Consider the following 22,854-nt stretch of genomic DNA (forward strand, 5'->3'; position numbering starts at 1 on the left):
GCCTCCAACTGAGTTTGACGACGTAGATGTGGTGTGGGCAACCTGTTTGAAAGTTGTAATTATTCTGGTAGTTGTAAGAGAAATCTCAATCATTCCCGGAGACCGTAGGTATATGTTAGGAGATAACATAGACACACGCTAATTATTGCTAACAAACACGTTAGTTAACATTATTAATTAAACCTAAACAGCTAATAAGTCAAAACTGTCTCTTGGCAATACGGGGATTTGTTGAATGGTTATGACACAATTGTTAGCCTATTTTTACAAAACCGTCTGCTACGGAGCCATAACGGGAGATACAAGGTAATGGAGCCTTTTATACATTGTCGTTTTTCTTTAGAAATAAACAATGGACAAATAGATTCTTCACATGTTTCAGATGTAAAGTGACGTCAAAATGAACGGCAGTCAATGCTAACGGCGGGTGATAGCTTCGTAGCATTAAAATGGCGCCAGAGGAGCTACGCTTAGAGAGGAGAGGCTTACCCCCTTATGTCTCACAGGAAGTGAGCGGCCGTCTACCACCAGGCCCAGGAGCGGCCGTCTACCACCAGGCCCAGGAGCGGACGGGGGGTGGGAAGAGGTGGTTGGGGGGTGGGGGGTGGGGGGTGGGGGGCGGGGGGGGGGGCCGGGAAGGCAGTATACCAACAGACCAGGAGCGGCGTCTCTACCACCAGCCCAGGAGCGGCCGTCTACCACCAGCCAGGAGGAGGCCGTACCACCACCGGCCCCAGGAGAGCGCCACCCTCCACCACCAGGCCCAGGAGCCGCCATCCACCACCAGGCCCAGGAGCCGCCATCCACCACCAGGCCAGGAGCCGCCATCCACCACCAGGCCCAGGAGCAGCCATCCACCACCAGGCCCAGGAGCAGCCATCCACCACCAGGCCCAGGAGCAGCCACCCCCCCACCAGCCAGGATCAGCACAACACCGGCCCAGGATCAGCCATCCACCACCAGCCCAGATCAGCATCCCACAGGCCAGGATCAGCCATCCAACACCAGGCCAAGGAGCAGCCATCCACCACCAGGCCAAGGAGCAGCCATCTACCACTAGGCCCAGAGCAGCGTATCTCCACCAGACTCCATCCGAACAAGTTTAAAAAACAGGTGGGCTAACAAGTCTAAAAAATGCCTCCAAAAAAAGAGGCTAAACAGGAAGATGAATATGTGACAATTGACCGTGTAAATGAACTGCTGCAGCAACAAAAAGCAATGTTTACCGCACTGCTGGAACAACAACACAGCAACTTCAAAGGCTTTGTCAAGCTAATAATGGACTCCACCAACACTAGACTGGATTCAATAACCAAGGAACTACAAGAAATAAAACCCGCTGCAGTACACACAAAAAGAAGTGGATGACATTCAAACTGAGACAGCAATCTGAAGGAACGCAGCACCTCGATGCAAAAAGATATTTTAAAGTCTGTGACAGCTTGCTGGCTGTCACGGACAAAATGGAGTATCTGGAAAGCCAATCCAGACGAAATAACCTGGTATTTGACGGGATACAGGAGTCACAGGGAGAAACCTGGTCAGAGACGGAGGAGAAGGTAAAACAAGTTGTGAAGGAAAAATTACAGCTGCAAAGCGAGGTGGAGGTGGAGAGGGCCCACCGCACAGGAAAACACGGAGGAGACCGACCGAGGCCAATTGTGGTAAAATTCCTAAGGCACAAGGACAGAACGGAAATACTACAGAATACCAGAAATCTGAAAGGTTCCAGAATATACATAAACGAAGACTTCACGGAGGCAATCAGAAGGAAAAGGAAAGAACTCATGCCGGATTTAAGAGCGGCGAGAGAAAGGGGGGACATTGCCTATTTACGACAGGACAAATTGATCATTCATCCCCGGTCCAGCACACCAAAACAACCAAGGCCAGCTAACGTTAATACATAAACAGGTAGGCCTTGAAATTTGAAACTTTATCTCACTATGTCACTAAATAAAATACACACATATGAGATAGTCCCTCCTACAAAGTCTGGTTGAATATGAGACCAGGAACTGAACACCTCCAGTACCACGACAATCAATCACAGGATATGGAAAATGACATTGATCCTAGAACAATTTCTTTGTAACATAAACAATAACTGCAAAAATATTACACTGATGAACAATTTATAGGTCAATCAAGACCGGACAGCAATTACCATTATCCACTTTAACAGCAGAAGTCGTATGCAAACTTTCACAGTATCAAACACCTCTAAAGCAATTGAAACAGCACTTTAACATAATTGCAATAACAGAAACTTGGATAAACAGTGAAAAGAATCAGATTTGGAATTGAAGGATATGAAATGTTTTCTTATTAACAGAGTAACAAGAGTGGGGGTGGTGTGATACTGTATGTGGATAGGGATTTAAATTACAAGGGGGTGGAAAAAATGTCAATGGCGGTGAATAATTTATTGGAATGTGTCACAATAGAAATAAGTATGGAAAAGAAGAAAAACATCATTGTAAGTTAGATTACAGGTCACCAGGTTCGATATTGACACTTTTAAGGACTGGATGGAAGAGACATTTACAAAAACTAGTCAAAAAGTGTGTTCATCTGTGGGACTTCAATATTGATTGTTAAATCCAATAACCATAAAATGACAGAGGAATTTATCAACACTGTGTTTGTCTAGGCCTCAATCCCAAAATTACGACACCAGCGAATTACTTCTCACTGTGCAACACTAATAGACATATATTTACAAACAGCATACATAACAATACAGTGAGTGGATTACTAATAAACTATCAGTGACCACCTAACATTAAACAGTTTATGACAGAACTACACAGGACCAGGAAGGACAACCTATTTACACAATGACCAGACACAGAAACCAAGAAAAAATCAAGACATTTAAGAGGACTTAATGAAGCAAGACTGGGGTAAAGTGTACGTAGATAATGTGAATGAAGCTATGATTCATCTTGGCTTGTAACATCACTTTATGAAAAAAACTGTCCTCTAGTAAAGAAAAAAGGTAAAACAGAAATCTGAAGATAACCGTGGCTAACTACGGAATATTAAGCATGTAAAAGAAAAATGTATTATATAAGAGTTTTTAAAGAAGAGGACAAAAGATGCAGAAAATAAATACAAGGTATACAAAAACAAAACTGACCAGAATCATGAGAAGCAATAAAAAGAAATATTATGGTAAATTACTGAGGACAACAAAAGTAATATAAGAAAACACTGGAAGGTATACTGAAAAACTATCAAGAATAATAAAGGCACAAAAGTAGACACTAACTATTTCCTGACAAAAAACAATATAGAGGTTAAGGATATGAACTTAGCTTCCATGAATTTAATGATATTTTGTGGAGTAGGTCCAGTTTAGCTGAAGAGTTTGCAAAGACTGACAATATGAATGATGTGTTAAGCAAGAATGTAAAATGAATCTGTGTTTATTAAGGGAACTGATGAAAAAGAAATTATTGAGATCGTTAACAAATTAAAGTAAAAAGTCCACGACTGGAATGGGATTGCATGTTCATGGTCAAAAGTATTATTGGCTGTGTTGCCAAACTCTAACGCATGTATGTAATCAATCTCTAAAAACTGGAGTCTTTCCAGATAAAATGAAAATGGCAAAGGTGATAACAATATACAAGGCTGGTGAAAAACATACCCTATCAAACTATAGACCTGTTTCACTGCTCTCCCAATTCTCAAAAATATAGAAAAAATATTTTCTACAAATGATTAGTTCATTACTAAACATAATATTCTCTGTGATCCGCAATATGGGGTCAGGGTAATAGGACAACTTCACATGCAATTATACAATTTGTAGAAGAAATACACACAGCAATAGAACAAAACAAATATGCAGTGGGGATATTCGGATCTTAAGAAGGCATTGATACAGTAGACCACAATTTAATGATCATGAAATTACGCAAATATGGAATTAGGGGGACTGCACTTTCATGGTTAAATAGCTACTTACAGAACAGAACACATATGTTGAATTGCAAAACCATAAATCAAAAGAAAAGAAAATCACCTGTGGGTCCCCCAGGGGTCAGTGTTGGGCCTTGTTGTTAACTTGTATATAAATAATATATGGGAGGTGTCAAAAACACTGACAACCATTTTATTTGCTGATGATACTAATTTAATCTGTTTGGGGAAAATTTGGAACAACTCTTGGATTCAGCAGAAAATGAATAAAAAGATGAAGAGCTGGTTTTATGCTAATAAACTAACACATAAACTTAAGTAAAACTAAATTTAAATTTTTGGTAATCGTAACACAAACCTTACACAAAAAACTTATGATAAATGATATTGAAATTGAAAGAGTAAAAGAAAATAAATTCTGGGCGTCATATCACGCGAAAAATTATGTTGGAAGACATATACGCTATATTAATGGTAAAATATCTAAATCAATTGCTATACTGTATAAAACCAATATATTAAACCAGCGCTCATATATATGCTGTATGTTCCTTCATACTTCCATACATTACTTATTGTTGGGAATATGGGGAAACACTTACAAAACCAACACTGAATCTATTCTCCAAAGAGAGCATTAAGAATTGTAAATAAAACCACCTATAGAGCACCAACTAATCCACTGTTTATAAATTAAAGACACTAAAATTCAGAGATATTGTTGACTTTAAAACTGCACAAATTATGTACAAAATAAAAATCATCAGCTGTCAAACAGTGTCCAAGGGTTGTTCCAAATAAGAGAGAGCAAACATATTTAGGGAATATTTGTATATAAAACAAAACCTATAAGAACGAATGCTAATATCACTGCATCTCAACTAAAGGAGTTACTTTATGGAACAGCTGCAGTGAAGAGAGAAATCATCTATACAATGAGTAATTCAAGAGATTATTAAAATGAATATATTAAAGGGATACGAAAAGGACTTGAAGTGATGGTAGTGTAGTAGACTGTATGGTTCTTGGCATTTATATGCTGTTAGGTTATCCTTAATATATTAAATATATATAATAAAAAAGAGGGTTTATAAGTGTTTGAGTATATATGCATCTGTGTCTAGGATGTGCAAATAATAATGTGTAAATAACTGAAGAATAAGATTTACTAAAGGATAAAAGTAGAGAAAGGGGGTCGGACTTGATAAGTTGTTTATCAACTTCTTCCTACTCCTTTTGAACATGGAAAATTTTTGTTGCGTTTGAATGACTTTCAATATTGGAAGACTGTGCTAAAAAGTACATGACCTTATTTATGTCATTTTAATTATATATGTATGCAGGAATGCATGTATATAAATCTTTTATTTTAATGTTGTTGTTTTTTTTTATGTTCAAATAAACTATTAAACAAACAAACAAAAGTGTAATGTCAACAGCACCGGGACTGCTTTCCAACTTTCCATTAATATCATATCAGTCAATTGTGTTTGCGGGAAGTTTTGAAAAACTGCATCCATTCTTGAAACTACTTGCTTCATTGCTGTGACTTCAGCAAAACCGCAGAGCCGACGTAGTTTGCTCCGTCCGCACCTGTGTGTGTGTGTGTGTGTGTGTGTGTGGGAGCTCCGCTCTTTGTCAATATGCAGAGAGAACAGATTTGCTTATGCGCTCTCGAGTGCCAAAATTTGGCACCGTTTGATTTCACGTGAACCAATACTTGGTAATACCGATTCAGTCGGTACCGGTAAAGGTACAGGGTTCAGAACCCAACCCTATGTAGCACCTTTTCAGACTTTTAAAAGCCACTATGTGTGGGCGCCTGGATAGCTCAGTTGGTAGATACAGTGATGAAAAGCTATTCACCCATGCAAAGCAAATCCTCTGAAAAACGATCAAATGCCTTTCATTATGCTGGTGTCATGCGAAAACATTAAAAAAATTATACCCAATCCTCCACGGTGAAATAGTCGAAACAGCCCTCTTTTGACAGGTCGATCATAATCAGGAACACCTAGCAGACAAACATTTGACAGCAGAATTAAAGGTGTTTTAATACTATATATATTACTGCATACTGTACAGTACTCAATTCAATTCAAATCATAACAAAAGTTATCTCGAGACACTTCACAAATAGAGTAGGTCTAGCCCACACTCTATAATTTACAAAGACCCAGCAATTCTAGTAATTATGTAATTACTAATGTTTTATGTAATAAAAGCATTCAGTCCAAAAAATCCCTCTTCCCCGGGGAGGACATTTTTTACATTAGTTCGACAGTGACAAGGAAAAACTTCCTTTTACAAAGAAACGTTGGAGAGACCCACAGTCCCGTGTCAGAGCTACAAGCTGGATGGAATGCAGCATTGGGGACACTTACGAAGAGAAACAGCCGGATCACATGGTTCCATGATGTCATTCTGGCACCATCAAGACTCACACTGGGGAAGAAGAAGCAGAAAGAACGGTTATAGATTATTATAGAGCAACATTTGTGTCCGCCATGTCTCACACACAAAAAAAATACACAAACACAAGATTCAATTCAAGAAATTTACCGTGATATAAAACCTGTTCTCCAATAGTAACAAAATTATAGCTCTTTTCAAATAAATAAATAAATGTGAAATAATGAACTATTCTGTGTCAGCTTCAAAATCCTGCTTCAACTAAATATCTCTTAAACCTTTTCAATGTAATAGGATAAGGTTTTTCCGGCGTCCATGTGAGCTTTGAGATCTCCAGCACCTTTATTAGACACTGAAACATACGTGCTAGCTTTGCACACGGTGCACTCCACCTCCCGCTTGTCCCGACCTGGACGGTACATGGAAAGGTTTTTTTGCAGCTCAGCTGTGAAGCTGCTTTTACGCTTCTGCATTATGTAAGCAATGCTTCGCAGAGCCGCCCACAAGCCAGCCTCTCGGGAATTACGAGAAGACACTAGTCATTTATAATAGGATTTAAATGGACAAGTGGACCCAAACATTTTGTTTGATAACTCCTTTTATGAGTTCTCCCACCATTAATTTGTCAATTTGTTTGAAATGCAATGTCTGCAGAGAGACAACAGAAACTTTTTCCCCGGGGGAAATAGGGAGGGAGGATATGAGAGAGGGAATCAATCATCACAAAATCAGTTCCTTTCCCAAGAAGAGTATAAATATGGGTAAGAGTAAGTTGTGAAGCATAGCTTTAGTTCAACAGTCTGGTCAATTTTATAATTACAATGTAGCATGTGTAAACAAAATCAACAGTTACCAGTCATACACCTAAAGACCATATCTAACATCAGCAGTTTAAAAAGAAGAAACCGCAATTACGTAAAAGAATTGTGTAATAGTTGTTGCAGGCCTACTCATTCTCACTAATCTGAGTCAATTCCTTCAAAGTCACTGAGTTCACTTCATGCAGTCACATCACAACACACTGTTTGATGTGTACAGCCACTGTGTCTGAGTTACGCAGTCATGTTAGGACAAGACACACACACACACGCACACACACCTGTATGTTCATGTTAGAGATTGTGTGGTGGAATGTATCACATGGGATAAGGGCGCCTTCAATTAGAAGTACTGTACTGCAAAAACAAAATAATATATTGTATAAACAAAGAGTTATTTTCCCTGTAGAGAAAAGAACTCCTATGGTCATCAGGCTATGGGTTAAAATAATCAAAACTCCAATTAAAATGGATCTTTGTTTGAGTGATCCGTTATCGATAAAGTTCTGAAATCTTTTGATACATAACTTTTCACCATGAATGTCATGTTAGTCATGTTAGTCCCGTTAAGTACTTTAGAAACTTTTTGGGGTTTAATTCTTAATGTCAACATTTACCTGGTGCATTATAAAAAGTATTTGAGGGTTGCTTGTTGCTTGTGCAATCTTCAGCATAATTTCTCTGAGAATCTTTTTTGTACCCAGGAAAAATTGGTATTGTAACGGAAATTCCCCTAACCTAATTAATATGGAATCGGAAATGTAATCAAATCTGGACCTTGTGAATCAGAATCAGAACAGGAAATTTATTGTCAATGCCCGTTTTCAGTGTAGGTCTTACTTTGGACGGCTTCTGCTACTGAAATCAGTAGGCTATAGCTTATAGTATAGCTTATTGTGTGACACATTTACTTTTATTGTAAATAGCCATAAATCAGTGGTTACCAACCTTTGGGCGGAGACTGATACACTTGAAGCATTTACTACAGTTTCAACCACTTCTTTTCTTTTCCCCGCAGCCATTTGTGCCCTAAATTAGCCTAGGCAATTTGTAATACCTACCTTTACTCTGTTTTGAAAAGTCAATTGTTTATAGACTGAGAACAGATTTCCTTAGGACAATGAAGAATGAATCTAAATCTAATTTCAATTTTTAACTGTCTTCAATTTCCTTTAAAAAAAGATTTTCAATGCAAGGCGCCGCCTGCTCATCAGATAAACACTCACACACATTTACACTCCGATGCGCAGCCCTGGGAGCAACTCGGGGTTCAGTGTCTTGCCCACTTCAACATGGGACTGCAAGGCCGGGAATCAAACCACCAACCTTCTGATTGGCAGGCGACCGCTCTACCACTGAGACACAGCTGCCCATTTGTGAAGCATCTTGTAACTCAGATTTTGAAAAGTGCTCTTTTAACTATTAAATGAATAATTAACAATTATTATTTGCAATACCGACCAGGCTAGAAGGAAACTAATGACTGATATAGGTAGCCTACATGACTATTTGACTATATAACTGACTTGAAATGTAGGACTACTGTAGGCTATATATTACTTTTATAAGCAATAGTCTATTTCTTCAGTATTTACCCTGGGCATACTAATACTTGGCATTAGTAGAATTACAAAAGGAAGTGTTTGGAAAGAAAGTCGCACATAACAATTTATAATTTACCAGTTTTCACATACAAGTTAAATCACTGTTTGCCATCGTGGCTGATTATCTGCCCTCCCACCTGTACTTTCATTGTGGTCAGCACTTCTCCAACATTGGTAAGCAGTCCTTCTCTCTCTCATCCAACGAGTACAAAGTTCAGCATTTTGCCAACATTTCACAAAGAAATGGGTGAAACTTAAAACATCTAACCTAGAAAAATACTGCCAAATTAATCCCAGATCGCTTAAATACAAATGATGACTTTGCTCAATAAAAATAGCCACAAATATGGGTGAGTCATGAAAATGTATTTTCTTAGGAAGGAAGGAAGGAATATGAAAATAGCATAACAACAATAGGCTGTGTGTCTATAAATCAGAAGGTCGGGGGTTTGATCCCTGGCCTGCAGTCTACATGAAAAAAGTGTTCGTGGGCAAGATACTGAATCCCAAATAAATTAAGGATTAGCCAATGATAACCTAACCTGCATGAGTCTGATGAGCAGGCACACGCACTAGTTTATTTATGTGGGAATGGCATGTAGTGCGTAAAGCACTTAACCAGAAAAGCACCATATGAATGCAGAACATTTGGGATTTGGATAAGTCGCGACAAGGTTACAGGTGGGCTAAACAAGGGTTCTCTCTCCCTCTTCATGCAATGAACGCAGGGTGCAAACTATGGGGAGCTGGGTGGATTTTGGCTGCCCTTCATAAGCTCCATATACATTCATAAACAGTATATTACGTAAATAATTTTAAACAAGAATAAGGTTTTTTAATCTTTGCCTTAACATTTAAAGGAATCTACATGTATGTGTGTGTGCTCAAATATGGCTTCTGGAAACAAAATAAAGGATACAATATAAATTACTAAACATACATTAATTAAGAAGATCCCCGTACTTTCAGAGTTATGCAGCACATTGGCCACGAGTTATTCTTGATGCCTACTATCTCAATCATCTCTCTCAGATTAGACAGAGGATGATCAGGAATGTCTTGCTGCTTGTTTATTTAGTATTTATTCACCATTCTCATTCTCATATCTCACTTATTATTTATTATTTACTCATCATTCCCATATCTCACTTATTATTTGTTATGTATTCATTATTCTCATTCCCTATTCCAGAGCTGTCCATACTGTTCATATTGTAATACAATAACATAATACTACTTATCCCAGTATCCTTTGCACTATGCTCCACATTTATATAATTTGTATTGCTTTCTTCATTGCACTCATGCCTCTATATTGTTTCTGTTTAGAGTATGTATGTATTAGTTTGTATATATTAGTGTGTATTGTTTGGTTGTTTTGTATGTGTAAGCACATTGTGGGCAACGATGTTCCAAAGTAAAATTCCTCATATGTCCTCATACTTTGCAAATAAAGCTGATTCTGATTGTTGTTCTTGTGCGTGCAGATTGGTGATACCTCCTCAGCAAATCCTGCCGTTAAATGGCTGCTCTGCCGCTTCAGGTTTCATCAAATATAAGCTCCGTTAATATCAGGGAACAACACAACTATAAATAAATTTAGAAATTAGCAAACTATATGTATGGCAAAATTGTTACTTTAACAGTTCACCCGTGACTCCATCTGGAAAATTATTCGCGATTTCGTATTTTTGACCCTCTGAGTTTACAGTCAATGTTGCCAGATCTTGCCAGAAACTGTGTGCACAGTTTTACAATCTATGTGGACAGATTGGTAAACTGTAGACACGTTAGAGTTTTATTTTCTTCCACTGAGCTTCAGGACAATGACAACAGAGGGAGTTATACCACCTTTTAACATTATTTAACATTAGAAAACTGATGGGACATCAAATATACACTTTTTCACAGTGATTTTGAGTTGATCCCCACGACGGGTTGGATCCATTCTTTTCCTCCTTTCTCTTTCTCCCAGTCTTTGCTACATTTCTTCCCGTATTTCCCCCTCTTTATTCCGGGCATTTATGCCTCCAAAACCTCTCCTACAGTCCAGTCACCTTCACATCATCGTTACTCACGCATTTTTCCTAACCAGAAAAAAAACCGACTGCCCTGCTCTGCCTCTGATTGGCTGGTAGCCTACTCGATGCCATCTGGGTCAGAGTCAATTAGAAGCAGGAGGTGGGTGGAAAATAACTCCGTTGTCTCCGGTGTGTATGGGGAAAGGGGCGGGACCGATGGAACAGGCAAGACAAACTCCTACGTTTAAATAACATATAGAAAATACCAGCTTGACTACTGGAGCTGGGAACAAGCCCAAATAAGCAACTACACTTTAGTAACAAGCCCAAGAAAACCGCAACCCGCGACTACCAATATTTGTACGCGACTTTACGGAAAAACAAGCCCAAAGTCGCTTAGAATAAGCGGACTTGGCAACACTGGTCTACAGTTGGACACACCTCACCTTGAGACGGGACGGCATGAGATGGGACGTTCCGGGCTGCAGCCATACCCGTCTCATAGCCCACAGCCGTTAGCCTGAATTCGTGCAACAGAGTACTCCTTTTTGAGGCACATCCATCCGCTAGTGGGTAGGCTACCCCGGTAAAAGCTCCCTGATTCCTATCACCTGTTCAGTCATGCAGCCAACCGTGACACCACGTGCAGTACGCAGAGCCCAGAAGTCCCCTCTGTGCCAGAGGAGTAGAGAGCGAGCCCAAGAACAGGAAACATGGTACCTACCGTGCTGTGGTGATGCCTTTCTTCGTCTGCTCCGACCCTGCGTTTGCCATTCTCCTAAAGGAAATTTTACTTTCACTTTCTAGACACGCGCTCTCTCCACCACATGTGTGATATCATGCTTGGCTTTATCAACGAGGGGATTGGTCAATGAAACAAATTAGAAAGTAAACCCACTCTTTCGCCGAAAGGGAGAAAGATCTGGACTAACCCTACACCACAGAAAGGCGGGGCATCCTAATTGGAAACTATGAGCAAACGTCAGAGACGGTTAATTTATTACTCAAGGGGCTACCTGAGGAGTTTCGGGGTATTTAGTCTAAAATGGCTTTGTCATTATTACATTTTTCTATGACTTTCCTAAATGACAAGGAATAACGCCATAGCCCTCATCACCAATATATTGATTGGTTTGCGCTTGACAACATTCGATATAATAGTCTATGCATTGTGCAGATGTTTTTACAGTTGACTTTCTATACCTGATTACCCTCTGCTTTCTTACCTTCCACATCACTCAGTTGTTATGGTGACCATTTCAGTACATTTACTCACTGACATTGTTCCATGAGTATGGAAAATAAATGCACACTTCCTGCATTAATGCAATACTTCAAATATGAAGTTACTCCTCTAGTGAACTAGGATTTACATGAAATCAAACAGTAAAACATTGAGACCATTCAACAAAGCACTATGGGTAATACATTATACATGCGAACTGGTTGCTAGGGTTAGGAACTCGTCACTAGGTTTCCTCAGCCATTGGATATTTTAGCATATAGGACCAGCTGCCGAAGAATAGTTCCATTGTCTTTATTGTGATCACGGTTATTGCTACTGTTCATTACACATCCGGCCCCGCCAGACACCGCATGCCAAGAGCCTGGGTCTGTCCCTGGTCTCTCCCTAAAAGGAACTTTTCCTCCTAGCGCACTGCTCTTGAGGGAATTCCTAGACCTGTTGGGTCTTTGATTAGAGTGAGGGAGTGTGGAGGTTTGCATGCCAGCTTTCTTTTCAAATGACTTGAAAAGACTGTCGTTTGCACAATTTCACAAACAATCACCGGGACCGAAAGGATACTAGAGTCTGTGGCTTCAGCCAGGAGACCTCCCGTATCGTGTCCTCCCGGCCTTCTGCTGTCTGCGAGCTTCAGCTTTTCAAAATAAAAGCTTGCGGGCACCCAGATAGCTCAGTTGGTAGAGCGGGTGCCCTTATATAGAGGTTTACTCCTCGACGCAGCTGGCCCGGGTTCAAATCCGGCCTGCGGCCCTTTACTGCATGTCACTCCCCTCTCTCTCCCCTTTCACAAACTTCACCTGTCCTGTCCATTAAAGGCCTAAAAATGCCCAAAAAATAATCTTAAAAAAAAAAAAAAAATAAAAATAAAAGCTTGCGTTTGGTCTGCTATGATTTCGTATGTTGGTGTTTTCCATGTTTTTGAACTAAATACTACTGAAATCATGCTAATGGGTAACATTATTTTTACAGGGTTAGGTGTTAGGTGTTATTGTGTGCTGGTCTGAAAGGTGTCATCCAAATGTTGTCTGAAGAACGGTCATCTTGAAATTAGGTAAATTAGAAATAAATTTGGTGGAAAGAAAGATTTTTAGAAACGACTAGATAGACAGATGTATGGGTAGATGGATAGATAATTTGATAAATAGCTTTTTATTGTCATTTAACTGTATACAGAGTGCACTTATGAACATATACAGTATCGCTTCCTTCTCAAATTTATTTTAATTTGTATATTTATAGTAGGCCTATGTATTGTAGATTTTATTGTAGATTTTACATTGTTTGGCATTCTGTGGACAGCAAAAGAAGATTTTCATTGTACAGGGAAACATGTTTCCTTACTGAGCATATGACAATACATTTAAAAGAAAATTAACTTCTAAAAAAGTAAATTAAGTACAAAAATAAAAATGCCACAGACTGTTTCTTTCACATTAAAACATGACAATAAAAAGGAGTTTAGTTAGATTAGGTGGAGCATTTGGGCCTGGTCGCTACACACTGCACTCAGATATCTTTCCGCGGGTATATGAATATACCTGCGTATCACAAAGATTACACCACTGGGTCTTTTTAATAAAATTTTTGGCAGTAGGTAAGCCATGCTCACAAACAGCCTGACAATATTTTGTAATGCTCAACAGTTATACCAAACACACACACACACAACATAAAAGAGACGAAATGCAGCTGTACTGCAGGTTCAGTAAGTATTTTTAATTTACATAACATGCCATCACCATCTGTAAAACCTTCTTTACAAAGTCCACAATTGACATTTAAATATCTTTTAAAATGAAAACCTAACAAAAACACAGGAATAATAAGCATCTTTTGGAATGAGAATTCAGAAAACATATCGTTATCAATAATGTAGAATATAATAATACCCACACATTCGTCAAAAATGTTCAAGCGTCATTAGTAACCATGAGTTAAAACAGCATTAAGAGATTAGACAGATATAAACAATACAAATGTATGCCAAAATCAAATAAGTAAGAAGAGACTGCTAATGTCAAAGTGAACCTTAAGTCCTAACACAAAGCAAAATTGTAACATTTCTGCTCAATGGTAGTTTTTGTTTTTTTGTGAGAGGCTCATTGTCCAAACTGTCGAAAGGCAGAGGACACTGATTCCATCACTTAGTCCTTTGTATAGGACATTGTGTTAATATACCAGATTAGGACACAGTGGAGCCGATCGAGGCACAGAGTGGCTTTGTGGTTTCCAGGCCGGAGCAAGGCAGTAGTGAAAATGAATTAACCTAATGTATCACATTGGATAGGCTTTTAGCTGAAGCTCCTATCTAAAGTACAACAACAGAGTCATCTTAAATGTACCAATATTATAAGAAACCATTTTTAAAAGAGACCAAGAAACTCTTTGTAGAATTCCCTTGATTTACAAAAACATAGACAAGAAATTACAATTAAAGATTTTAAAGTGATTGATTTCATGTGATTTTGGAGAATTCTTTTTTTCCCTTTTTCTGATCACAATAAAGGATTTAGTTGTATTTCATTAATATTTGACCATCGGATCGTGACAAACTGGTTGAACTGGTTTAGTTCTGTTGTGTCCCATAAGCAAATGTTTTAACACTTTCTTGTGATCCTCAAAGAAGCTCTTTGTGATTAAAGAATCAGATCTGGCACATGGAGGGTTAGGGTCATGTTTATTGTACATTCTTCAAGTAATGTCAACCCTGAGTGCCACTTAAGCTAAACACAACAGTAAACAAAAGGGTGGAATAAAACACGACAGTGTGTGGGCACTCCTGGTGGAACATTCCAGAAAGAAACAAGAATATCTGAAAAAGGTTTCTATAACAATAAAAATAACTGATTTAGTGACAGTAAGAATAATCACAAGGCAATGCAACCGTATACCACACTGCAACCGTCCACTTCTGACCATCAGTAATTTTAATACAGCTGACGTCCTGTTGGGTTTAGGGTATGTCTCCAAGAGGCTTTTTTGTAATTTTGGACAAAATACATATGTCTACCAAATCTCATACATCTCTGTGAAATGCACTGCAGGGGCTACTACTTTGAAATTTTGTAGGGGCACTATTGAGCCAATTTACCATAATCAAGCCAGAGACCCATGTGATTCACTTCAGGCCTGGACTACCATGAATGAAAGATTTGGGGCAGATCAGACAATGAAAATTTGAGTTAAAACAACTTTCTGTTTCGTGCTGCCACGACGACACCCCAGCAACGACAAAAAAAAAAAAAAATTCACAATATTCAAATTGAAGCATTATCAAGCTCTTAAGGCTTTCCTGAACACTTTTTAAATGGACATCAAATTAAAGGACTGTAACTTCCTATTATTTTAGGAAACAGCAAAAGCCCAAGCACCTCAAAAAAGGAGCTAAAACCCATAGAATAAAAAAAATAAAAATAGAAAGAACTAGAAGAAACATTTGAACTTAAATAGGGCCTTCGTCTACCAACTCTGCCCTAATAATAATAAAAATAATAATAATAATAATAATAATAATAATTGAAAAGTCATTTGCATTCATTTTTTCCCTCCCTCTTCCATCCTTATAAACAAGACTCCAGTTTGAACTAAAACCCACAATGTAACTCTGGGACACAATTGGGAGTAAAATGTGCTATTCTTTAAGTAACTCTTTGCCTTCGTTGAGAGTTATCTTCTTATCCGCCTTGTTGCTAATTCTTTCTCAAGCTTTTCTAATTTTAGTATCAGTCGAACATTAAACATACCTACAGTTTGTTAGGGGTTTTGAGCTGCACAGCATAATTTTACATGGACATGTTTGTGTGCTTTCAAACTAAAAAAATATTTCCCTTCACTTTAATATTGAATTAGAGCCTCTTAATGCTTTCCGCCTTATGTCAGGGAGATTTCTGTCTCTTTCTCCGCTTCATATAAACTGGGTAAGCCCCGCCCACTTTGCCAGCAATTGTTTTTGCTCGTTCTGCACGTTTAATTCTCCTGCTTCAGTTCACAATTTTGCAGGAACCAATCACAAACTGGCTTATCTACCTGGCACGCTATTGGCGGGTTTAACACAATGATGATAAAGAAGCGACCAAGCAGCTTCTTGTACTTTTTGTACATACATTCAACATAGAGCCCACTGAACGCCGCCAAAGCGCAGCAAACCCGTTGATGCCATGTCGCTTCTACGTCACCTGGATCATTAGTCTGATTAATTGAAGGACTATTAACTGCGTACAGAGTCATTTTAACTATGCCCGTTGGTCGCGCCTCTTGTGCAGAGAAATAACAGAGCAGACTCCCAAGACTACCGCTCAATCTCAAATCTATTTTCATTCAAATCCATACTTTTTTCCTTAAGAGTTGCGTCCTCTTTCTTTAAAAATCGCCCATCACGGGTTTCATATTCTCTGAGAAAGAAGACAATGGAAGCAATTAGCATTCTAAAGTTGTCTAGCTGAATTTCTGATTGACGGGTCTCATAAAAATTACAAAAAATACAAAATACAAAAGAGCATTAATGCTGAACAACAACAAAATACATTTTTTAGTGCCATTTAGGCTTTTTAACTGTTATTAAAAAAAAAAAAAAAATGGAAGAATGCAAATCATATCATTATGTGCAGGTGTTTGTTTTATGTTTTTTTTTAAGCTAGAAAAATAATGCCACAGATTATCTGTCCAACATGACAGAGCTACTTGCGTCTTCAGTGTACTTTTTTTTTTATTTGTCTGTCTGAACGGGTCTAAAAGCTGTTACAGTTATCTCAAAAAGGTGGGAGATGTAAAGGAAGAGCACCTGCACTCCTGATTTAGGCTGGGATCTCCCTTTGACATTACTCCAATTTTACTTATTCTATTTTACCAGTCCTATTACTAACTCACTTTTGTCAGTTTCATAAATGCTTTTAGGTCAATCACATCATGGATTGTAGTTTTTAAGATAACAGGTTCGAGATGACTCAGCTCAGATGTCTTGAGGGGAATATTCGTCCACGTGGTGAGCTGCTTTCTACCATATTTAGAGGACCTTCTTGGGCTGAGGCTGGGCTGTGCCTTTGGAGGACGAGGAGGTTTTGGTGTCAGCAGACAGGAGAGTCATTATATCTCTGAAAGCTTTACTTATCTGAGCTCCAAACCTGTGGGAGTCCTAAAAGGGAGAAAATCAAATATTAAAAAGAAGGGTTTGAGAAAGGGAAGAATATCTAAAATTATGGGTGGAAAATGGAAACCACATAGAGAGTAGGAGTGGGAGTTTTACTTTTAAACGGCATTTTAAATAAAAACGTCTCTGTCCGCAAACATGTTTAGACTCCATATAAGAAATAATTTTTAACACATCTGGCAATGCATCTCACATAAACAAACAACACTGGCATGTGTATTCTGGAGAAACAGGAAGCAGATTGTCCGAGGTTACTTGGTGGTTGAAAATCATGGCGGTATTCAGAAAATATTTCAAAGAAAGAACAATTGCAAAAATTAAGAGCAGGGATTTATTTGCATGCCCAGACAACAAGGTGGAGCGGTTACTGAAAGGCATGTAAGCTTACCTAACCAATAAGACGTGCGTCATCCTCTGAAAAAACTACAGGGCAACCCCAGAGTTTTAAACTTTTTTCAGGCATTTTAGGGCTTTATTTCTATAGTACAGCTAAAGACATGAAAGGGGAGAGAGAGGAGCATGGCATAGAGCATAGGGCTGCAGGTCAGAGTCAAATCCATTGCCGCTGCGTCAAAGAGGGAACCTCTGTATATAGGCATACACTCTACCAGGTAAGCTACCCAGGCGCCCCAAATGTCTACTTTTAGGGGTTTGGAAACGCTCACAAGTAGTGTGGATGAAAAGCATAAATATAGCATGTTTGTTTAAAAAAAAACATGTTAATATGGCTGTAACCTCAGATACATTCAAAGTAGGACATTTTACAGTGTACACACCAATTTGTCACTACTCTCTGGACTAAAAACTATATAATGAAGATTCTTATAAAATATCAACTGATATATACACCACATTAATATCTCTGCAAGGAGTTAATACGTTGGCCTGGCTGATTTATCGGTCTAGCTCTGTTATGTCACTAAATACCAAAGTAATAATGGGATTGTGAAAAAGGAAGTGAAAACGGACAACAAAGCACTGCGCGTTTCCTTGTCTTGTCATGTGCTGTATGTCTAGAGAACATTGTAGATCATTTATTGTGCAACAATCCATTGAAATTTCTGAGTGACTAATGAAGCTACTTTCTAACAGACTCCTGCCACACTGGAAGCTAGGGGTGGCAATCACCAGATGCCTCCTGATCCGATATCATCACAATACTTATGCCACAATACGATATTATTGCGATTTTAAACATATTGCAATGCTCTGCAATATATTGCAACCTTTTTTCCAACTTTTTTCCTAATTTTTCCCAATTTCAAATGTCCCTGACAAGAAACTTTGTCAACACTGTTTTATCAAAAAATATACATTTCTCTGTTTGTTCATATCACTTCAATTTTATTGCTGCAAAATGGGATTGTCAAGCAGACAAACTGACCAAATATATAATAAAAGATCGAGACTTGCCGCCTGTGTATCGATACAGTATTGCCACGGAAAATATCGAGATACTATGCTATTTTTTCCACCACCCCTACTGTAACCATCGGACGTGCAAAACCGGCCCCATGCTTTATAATAATGGGGAGTTACAAAAAGATGTAAACTTTATGCCAAATGCTACAACGTGTGGGATCTTTTTTTTTTTTTGAACTGGCAAGTATACAAAATAAATAAATAATAAAAAGTAGGTGGTCAGCGCAAATACAGAGAAGTTACAAATTGAGTAAGAGGCTTTCTTTCACCTTTGAATCAATTTGTAACTTCCTAACATGTTTGGACAGTAAATAAAACAGTGTAAATAAAAAGAGGGGAAGTGGAAATATGCTAGGAAGTTAGAGATTGAGTAAGAGGTAAGAAACAGCATTGTTATTTTGTTTTCTGATGTCTGAACATCCCAGCAGGATTGAATAATTTTTCATTTGTAGAAAATGAAAGAAAGGGTATTGCTTACCCCCTGTATGATTTAAAGTTTACTGTACAAAATGACCAATACCATATTTAAACATTGATGAAAGTAAGTAAGGCTTTACTTACAGTCTCAGTGCAGGAGTATTTGGACGACACGTGGAAGTTGATCATATCCTCACCCACAATGATGTATGAAACCCCATAACCATCATCAGCAACCTGGCATGAGCACAGAGATTATAGGAGATCAGCATTTACACATCACACACACCACCCACTGTCCAAAAATCATTCTCTGAAAAATATATTATTATTTAAGATGGAAAAAAAGTCTTGATTGGTCGGAAGTTCAAAAACAAATGATGAGATGTTCTTTGGAAAGAGAACACAAAACGCAGGAAAGTACGGAGGCCCCGATGTGACATGAAGGAAAATTGAAAAAAAAACATGTACTGGAACAATTACTTTTGCAAGATCTTGACTTTGTTTTGCGAGATATCAAGTATTATTTGCAAGTCCTTGCAAATCCAACAAACAATAAGGCTAGCTTGGTTGTCTAAATGCATCCAATGTTTATTTTGATAATCATTACTAATTAATACATGCTAAAGTGAAGTGTTATAGTGGACATTGTTGTTGACTGTTGATGTCAATGACGGCAGGCTAACCTTAGTAGCTAGCTAGTAGCATGACATGATTACATCACCTTGGTTGTCTAAATATATCCATCATTTATTTTGATAAGCATTGCTAATAAATACATGCCAAACAGAAGTGTTATAATGAACAACGTTGTTGACTGTTGATGTCAATAGGGCTAGTTTGTGTTGTTCTAGCAACATGCTTGTTCATGAGCTTCTTACTTGCGCCTCTTACAAGTATAGCTAGTTTGTTCTCTTAATACATCCAGGCTTTAGCTAGCTAGCTATGTGGCGAACTCAGGAATTTGACGTTTTATTGTATAAAATATTCACAAGATAAACATTGTGTTTTCATTGTTCCTGATCGTTAACGTGCGTATCAAAATAAACAATGAATTGTATTTAGATGTAATTATGTTGGGCTACTAGATAGTTAGATACTAGCTAGCGCGCTCGCTGGTTAGCTAGTATCTAGCTAGCTAGTAGCACGACATAATTACATCTCCTTGGTTGTCTAAATACATCCAACATTTATTTTGATAAGCATTGCTAATTAATAGCTACATGCCAAAGTGAAGCGTTAAAATGGACATCGCTGTTGACTGTTGATGTCAATGACTGCAGGCTACCCTTAAGAGCTAGCTAGTGTCTAGCTATTAGCACAACATGATTACATCTCCTAAATATATTCATTGTTTATTTTGATACGAATGTAAACGATCATGTTTTTTTGTAATTTTTTTCCCCTTCCCTTCATGTCACCTGGGGGCTCCATAGGAAAAGCACCATACTTGGGGAAAAAATAAAAAATAAATTTATTTAAATTGCTATTCCAAATTAAAGTCTTAAATTAAAAATAGAACTGGGCAGCAACCCATGCGCATCGGCACAAAATGGCCTTCATTTGGCCTTAGAGCTTTTTCCTCTTAATATTATTACTCATGTTCTTGCTGTTCACATTTACAACTATAGGAGGGTGTGTCACTCACAGGTCCGAACCCTCCGCCCAGTGATATGAAGTCGGGGTGGTTCTTCAGGTCAAACAGCTCCATCTGCTGAACCGGGGTCTGACTGGTGGAGAGACGCCAAGGCTCAGACAAAACCTGGAAGCGCAAAAGACGATAAGACTAGGAAGTGAATATATTCTATCACAAATCATTTATATGTCTAGTCACTGAGACAATTTAAAAAAAAAAAAAAATACTAAAATAGCAAGGTAACAAAAGAAAGGCTTACCTCTTTGAGGAAGGGGGAGTCCACCCCTAAGTACTTGGACACCACGTACAGACAGAAGAGGTGTCTGTCAATTCCAGCTCCGGTCATTGCCATGCGATAAAGATTCTGGTGCCTCTCTGAAGCCAGCCGGAAGAGATGCCTGCAATGCTCCGCTTCCTGTTGAACCAAATCAAACTTTTACTAACATCCCTGAACATAGAATCACTTACAAATCACCACGTCTACTTGAGATTTACCAGAAAAGCAGCGCATAACAGACTTATGATAGTCTGAGCCAATATTAGATTGTAATTTTTTATTACTGCAATCTTTTTACTGTGTGATTTTGTTCTGGAATTTAGAAGGATAATGGGTGAAACGGATGAGCTAAAAACTTTCTCTGAGCATTCAATTTTAAAGCTGTGGTCGGCTTTCTCCCCCTCTGTGGCCAAGAAACACTTTGAGTTTGTGGATGCTAAGCGTCTCCTGCACACCTGCCCAAATTTGGGATCACTTTGCCAGTTGGATCTCTCCGTAAATTTACAGATCCTGCTCTAGCAATCTTCTTTATTAACAGAGACTTGAGGAAGTCCTAATCTCACTTATATATTCCCTTTCTTTATTAGTAGACTTCTGCAGTAAATTATTACATTACATATTGGTATTGTGCTGTTTTTATTTTATTTTTCACTTACTACACACTGTATGCCGCCTGAAAATTGCCATCTTCTTGACCTGTAATGGAGCCTTTGTTAGCCACTAGGTCTTCTATGTTTTTTAGGAAGAGCCCAGGGGCTTGTAATGGGGGGGGGGGGACCAGCATCTTGTTTGAGAAGATACTTCAATGGGTGGGAAAATGTTCATTAGTGTGTTTGTTTGCTTATCTGTTGTTATTTGTTTTTAGGTTCACTACAACTGGTCTTCTTATGTTCAAAGTGCCACAGTCCTTAAATCCCTCTTTCTCTCTGCGTTTCCAAGTATGATTCAGACTAGTCCAGCCAACACTGGGAACACAGTCGGAACATGCAATTGGAACTGTAAAGGTTTGAACCATCCAATAAAGCGTAGAAAGTACTCCACTGTCTCCGTAACTTTGGCGCCAAGATTGCATTTCTTCAGGAGACTCATTTAAAAGTCTCTGACCATTCAAGACTTAGGATGCGCAAAATCCATACCTTTGGTCTCTTCTAGTACTATCCTAGACCCTAATGGTAGATATGCCATTGTCACAGGACACATTCATAGTACCAAGCCTATTCTCGCTAATATATATGCACCAAACTGGGATGATGCAAACTTTTTTCATCATATGTTTTCTAGGATACCTGATATGTCTTCACATCTGCTTGTGCTCGGAGGTGATTGTAATTGCTGGTTGGGCTCAATAGATCGGTGTTCTGCTAAACCTACTACTCTTTCAAAATTTTCCAAAATTATTAGAAACTTTCTTCAAGAATTCTCAGTCACCGATTCCTGGCGCTTCTTTAACCCCATATGTTGGGCTTATTTATACTTCTCAACCGGTTCACCATACTTACACCTGCATAGACTATTTATTCTTAGACAATAGACTTAGGCTGAATCTCATTTCTCTATCTTACCCCTACCCCTTCCCCCTAGTTTTTGCGCAATCACGCGAGACCTGGTGCTGTTCCAATACTCTTTTTGAACGAGGGCTAAGGGGTATATGGCCCTTGGAACTATAGATGGTGAATGAAAAAAAAAAATCAAGGGAGGACGCAAGCTTACTTGAAACCGAGGGGTAGTGATATACATTGTGCAACAGGCAACAATGGCTGCCGCATCGACCAGAGAGACCCATAAATGTAAGTATTTTCGGCTTAAATAATTTATTTAAAAATTACAAGTCTTTTTTGTAGTCTATACAGTCCTGTACATATATACTCATCTAAAGGATTATTAGGAACACCTGTTCAATTTCTCATTAATGCAATTATCTAATCAAC

General features: G+C 38.5%; 2 protein-coding genes across 3 annotated transcripts in view; both read right to left on the reverse strand.

Annotated features, from left to right (window-relative positions):
- LOC116702590 (mucin-2) overlaps positions 1–11,738 on the reverse strand; it is a gene marked incomplete at its 3' end in the record, with an annotated part of 112,684 nt that extends 100,946 nt beyond the window's left edge. The window contains 3 exon segments of the mRNA XM_032536899.1: positions 5,879–5,944; positions 6,315–6,375; positions 11,510–11,738. Coding sequence (XP_032392790.1) covers positions 5,879–5,944; positions 6,315–6,375; positions 11,510–11,559 — 177 coding nt within the window. The 5' untranslated portion in view covers positions 11,560–11,738.
- The window catches only part of cpt1a2b (carnitine palmitoyltransferase 1A2b), a 117,780-nt gene that overhangs the window by 4,379 nt on the left and 90,547 nt on the right, over positions 1–22,854 (reverse strand). The window contains exons 13-17 of one of the 2 annotated variants that reach the window (XR_004335200.1): positions 20,909–21,064; positions 20,662–20,775; positions 19,158–19,250; positions 16,972–17,159; positions 7,196–7,206 (exon numbers count right to left, since the gene is read on the reverse strand). Coding sequence is in view for 1 of the 2 variants with exons in the window: in XM_032536886.1 (XP_032392777.1) it covers positions 17,031–17,159; positions 19,158–19,250; positions 20,662–20,775; positions 20,909–21,064 (492 nt within the window). In the remaining variant the exon portion in view is untranslated. Of the gene's footprint in view, positions 1–7,195; positions 7,207–16,881; positions 17,160–19,157; positions 19,251–20,661; positions 20,776–20,908; positions 21,065–22,854 lie in introns of those variants that run through there. The other variant, XM_032536886.1, reaches the window with a different exon arrangement.

The sequence above is a fragment of the Etheostoma spectabile genome, chromosome 15 (assembly GCF_008692095.1).
Source record: "Etheostoma spectabile isolate EspeVRDwgs_2016 chromosome 15, UIUC_Espe_1.0, whole genome shotgun sequence".
Taxonomy (NCBI): domain Eukaryota; kingdom Metazoa; phylum Chordata; class Actinopteri; order Perciformes; family Percidae; genus Etheostoma; species Etheostoma spectabile.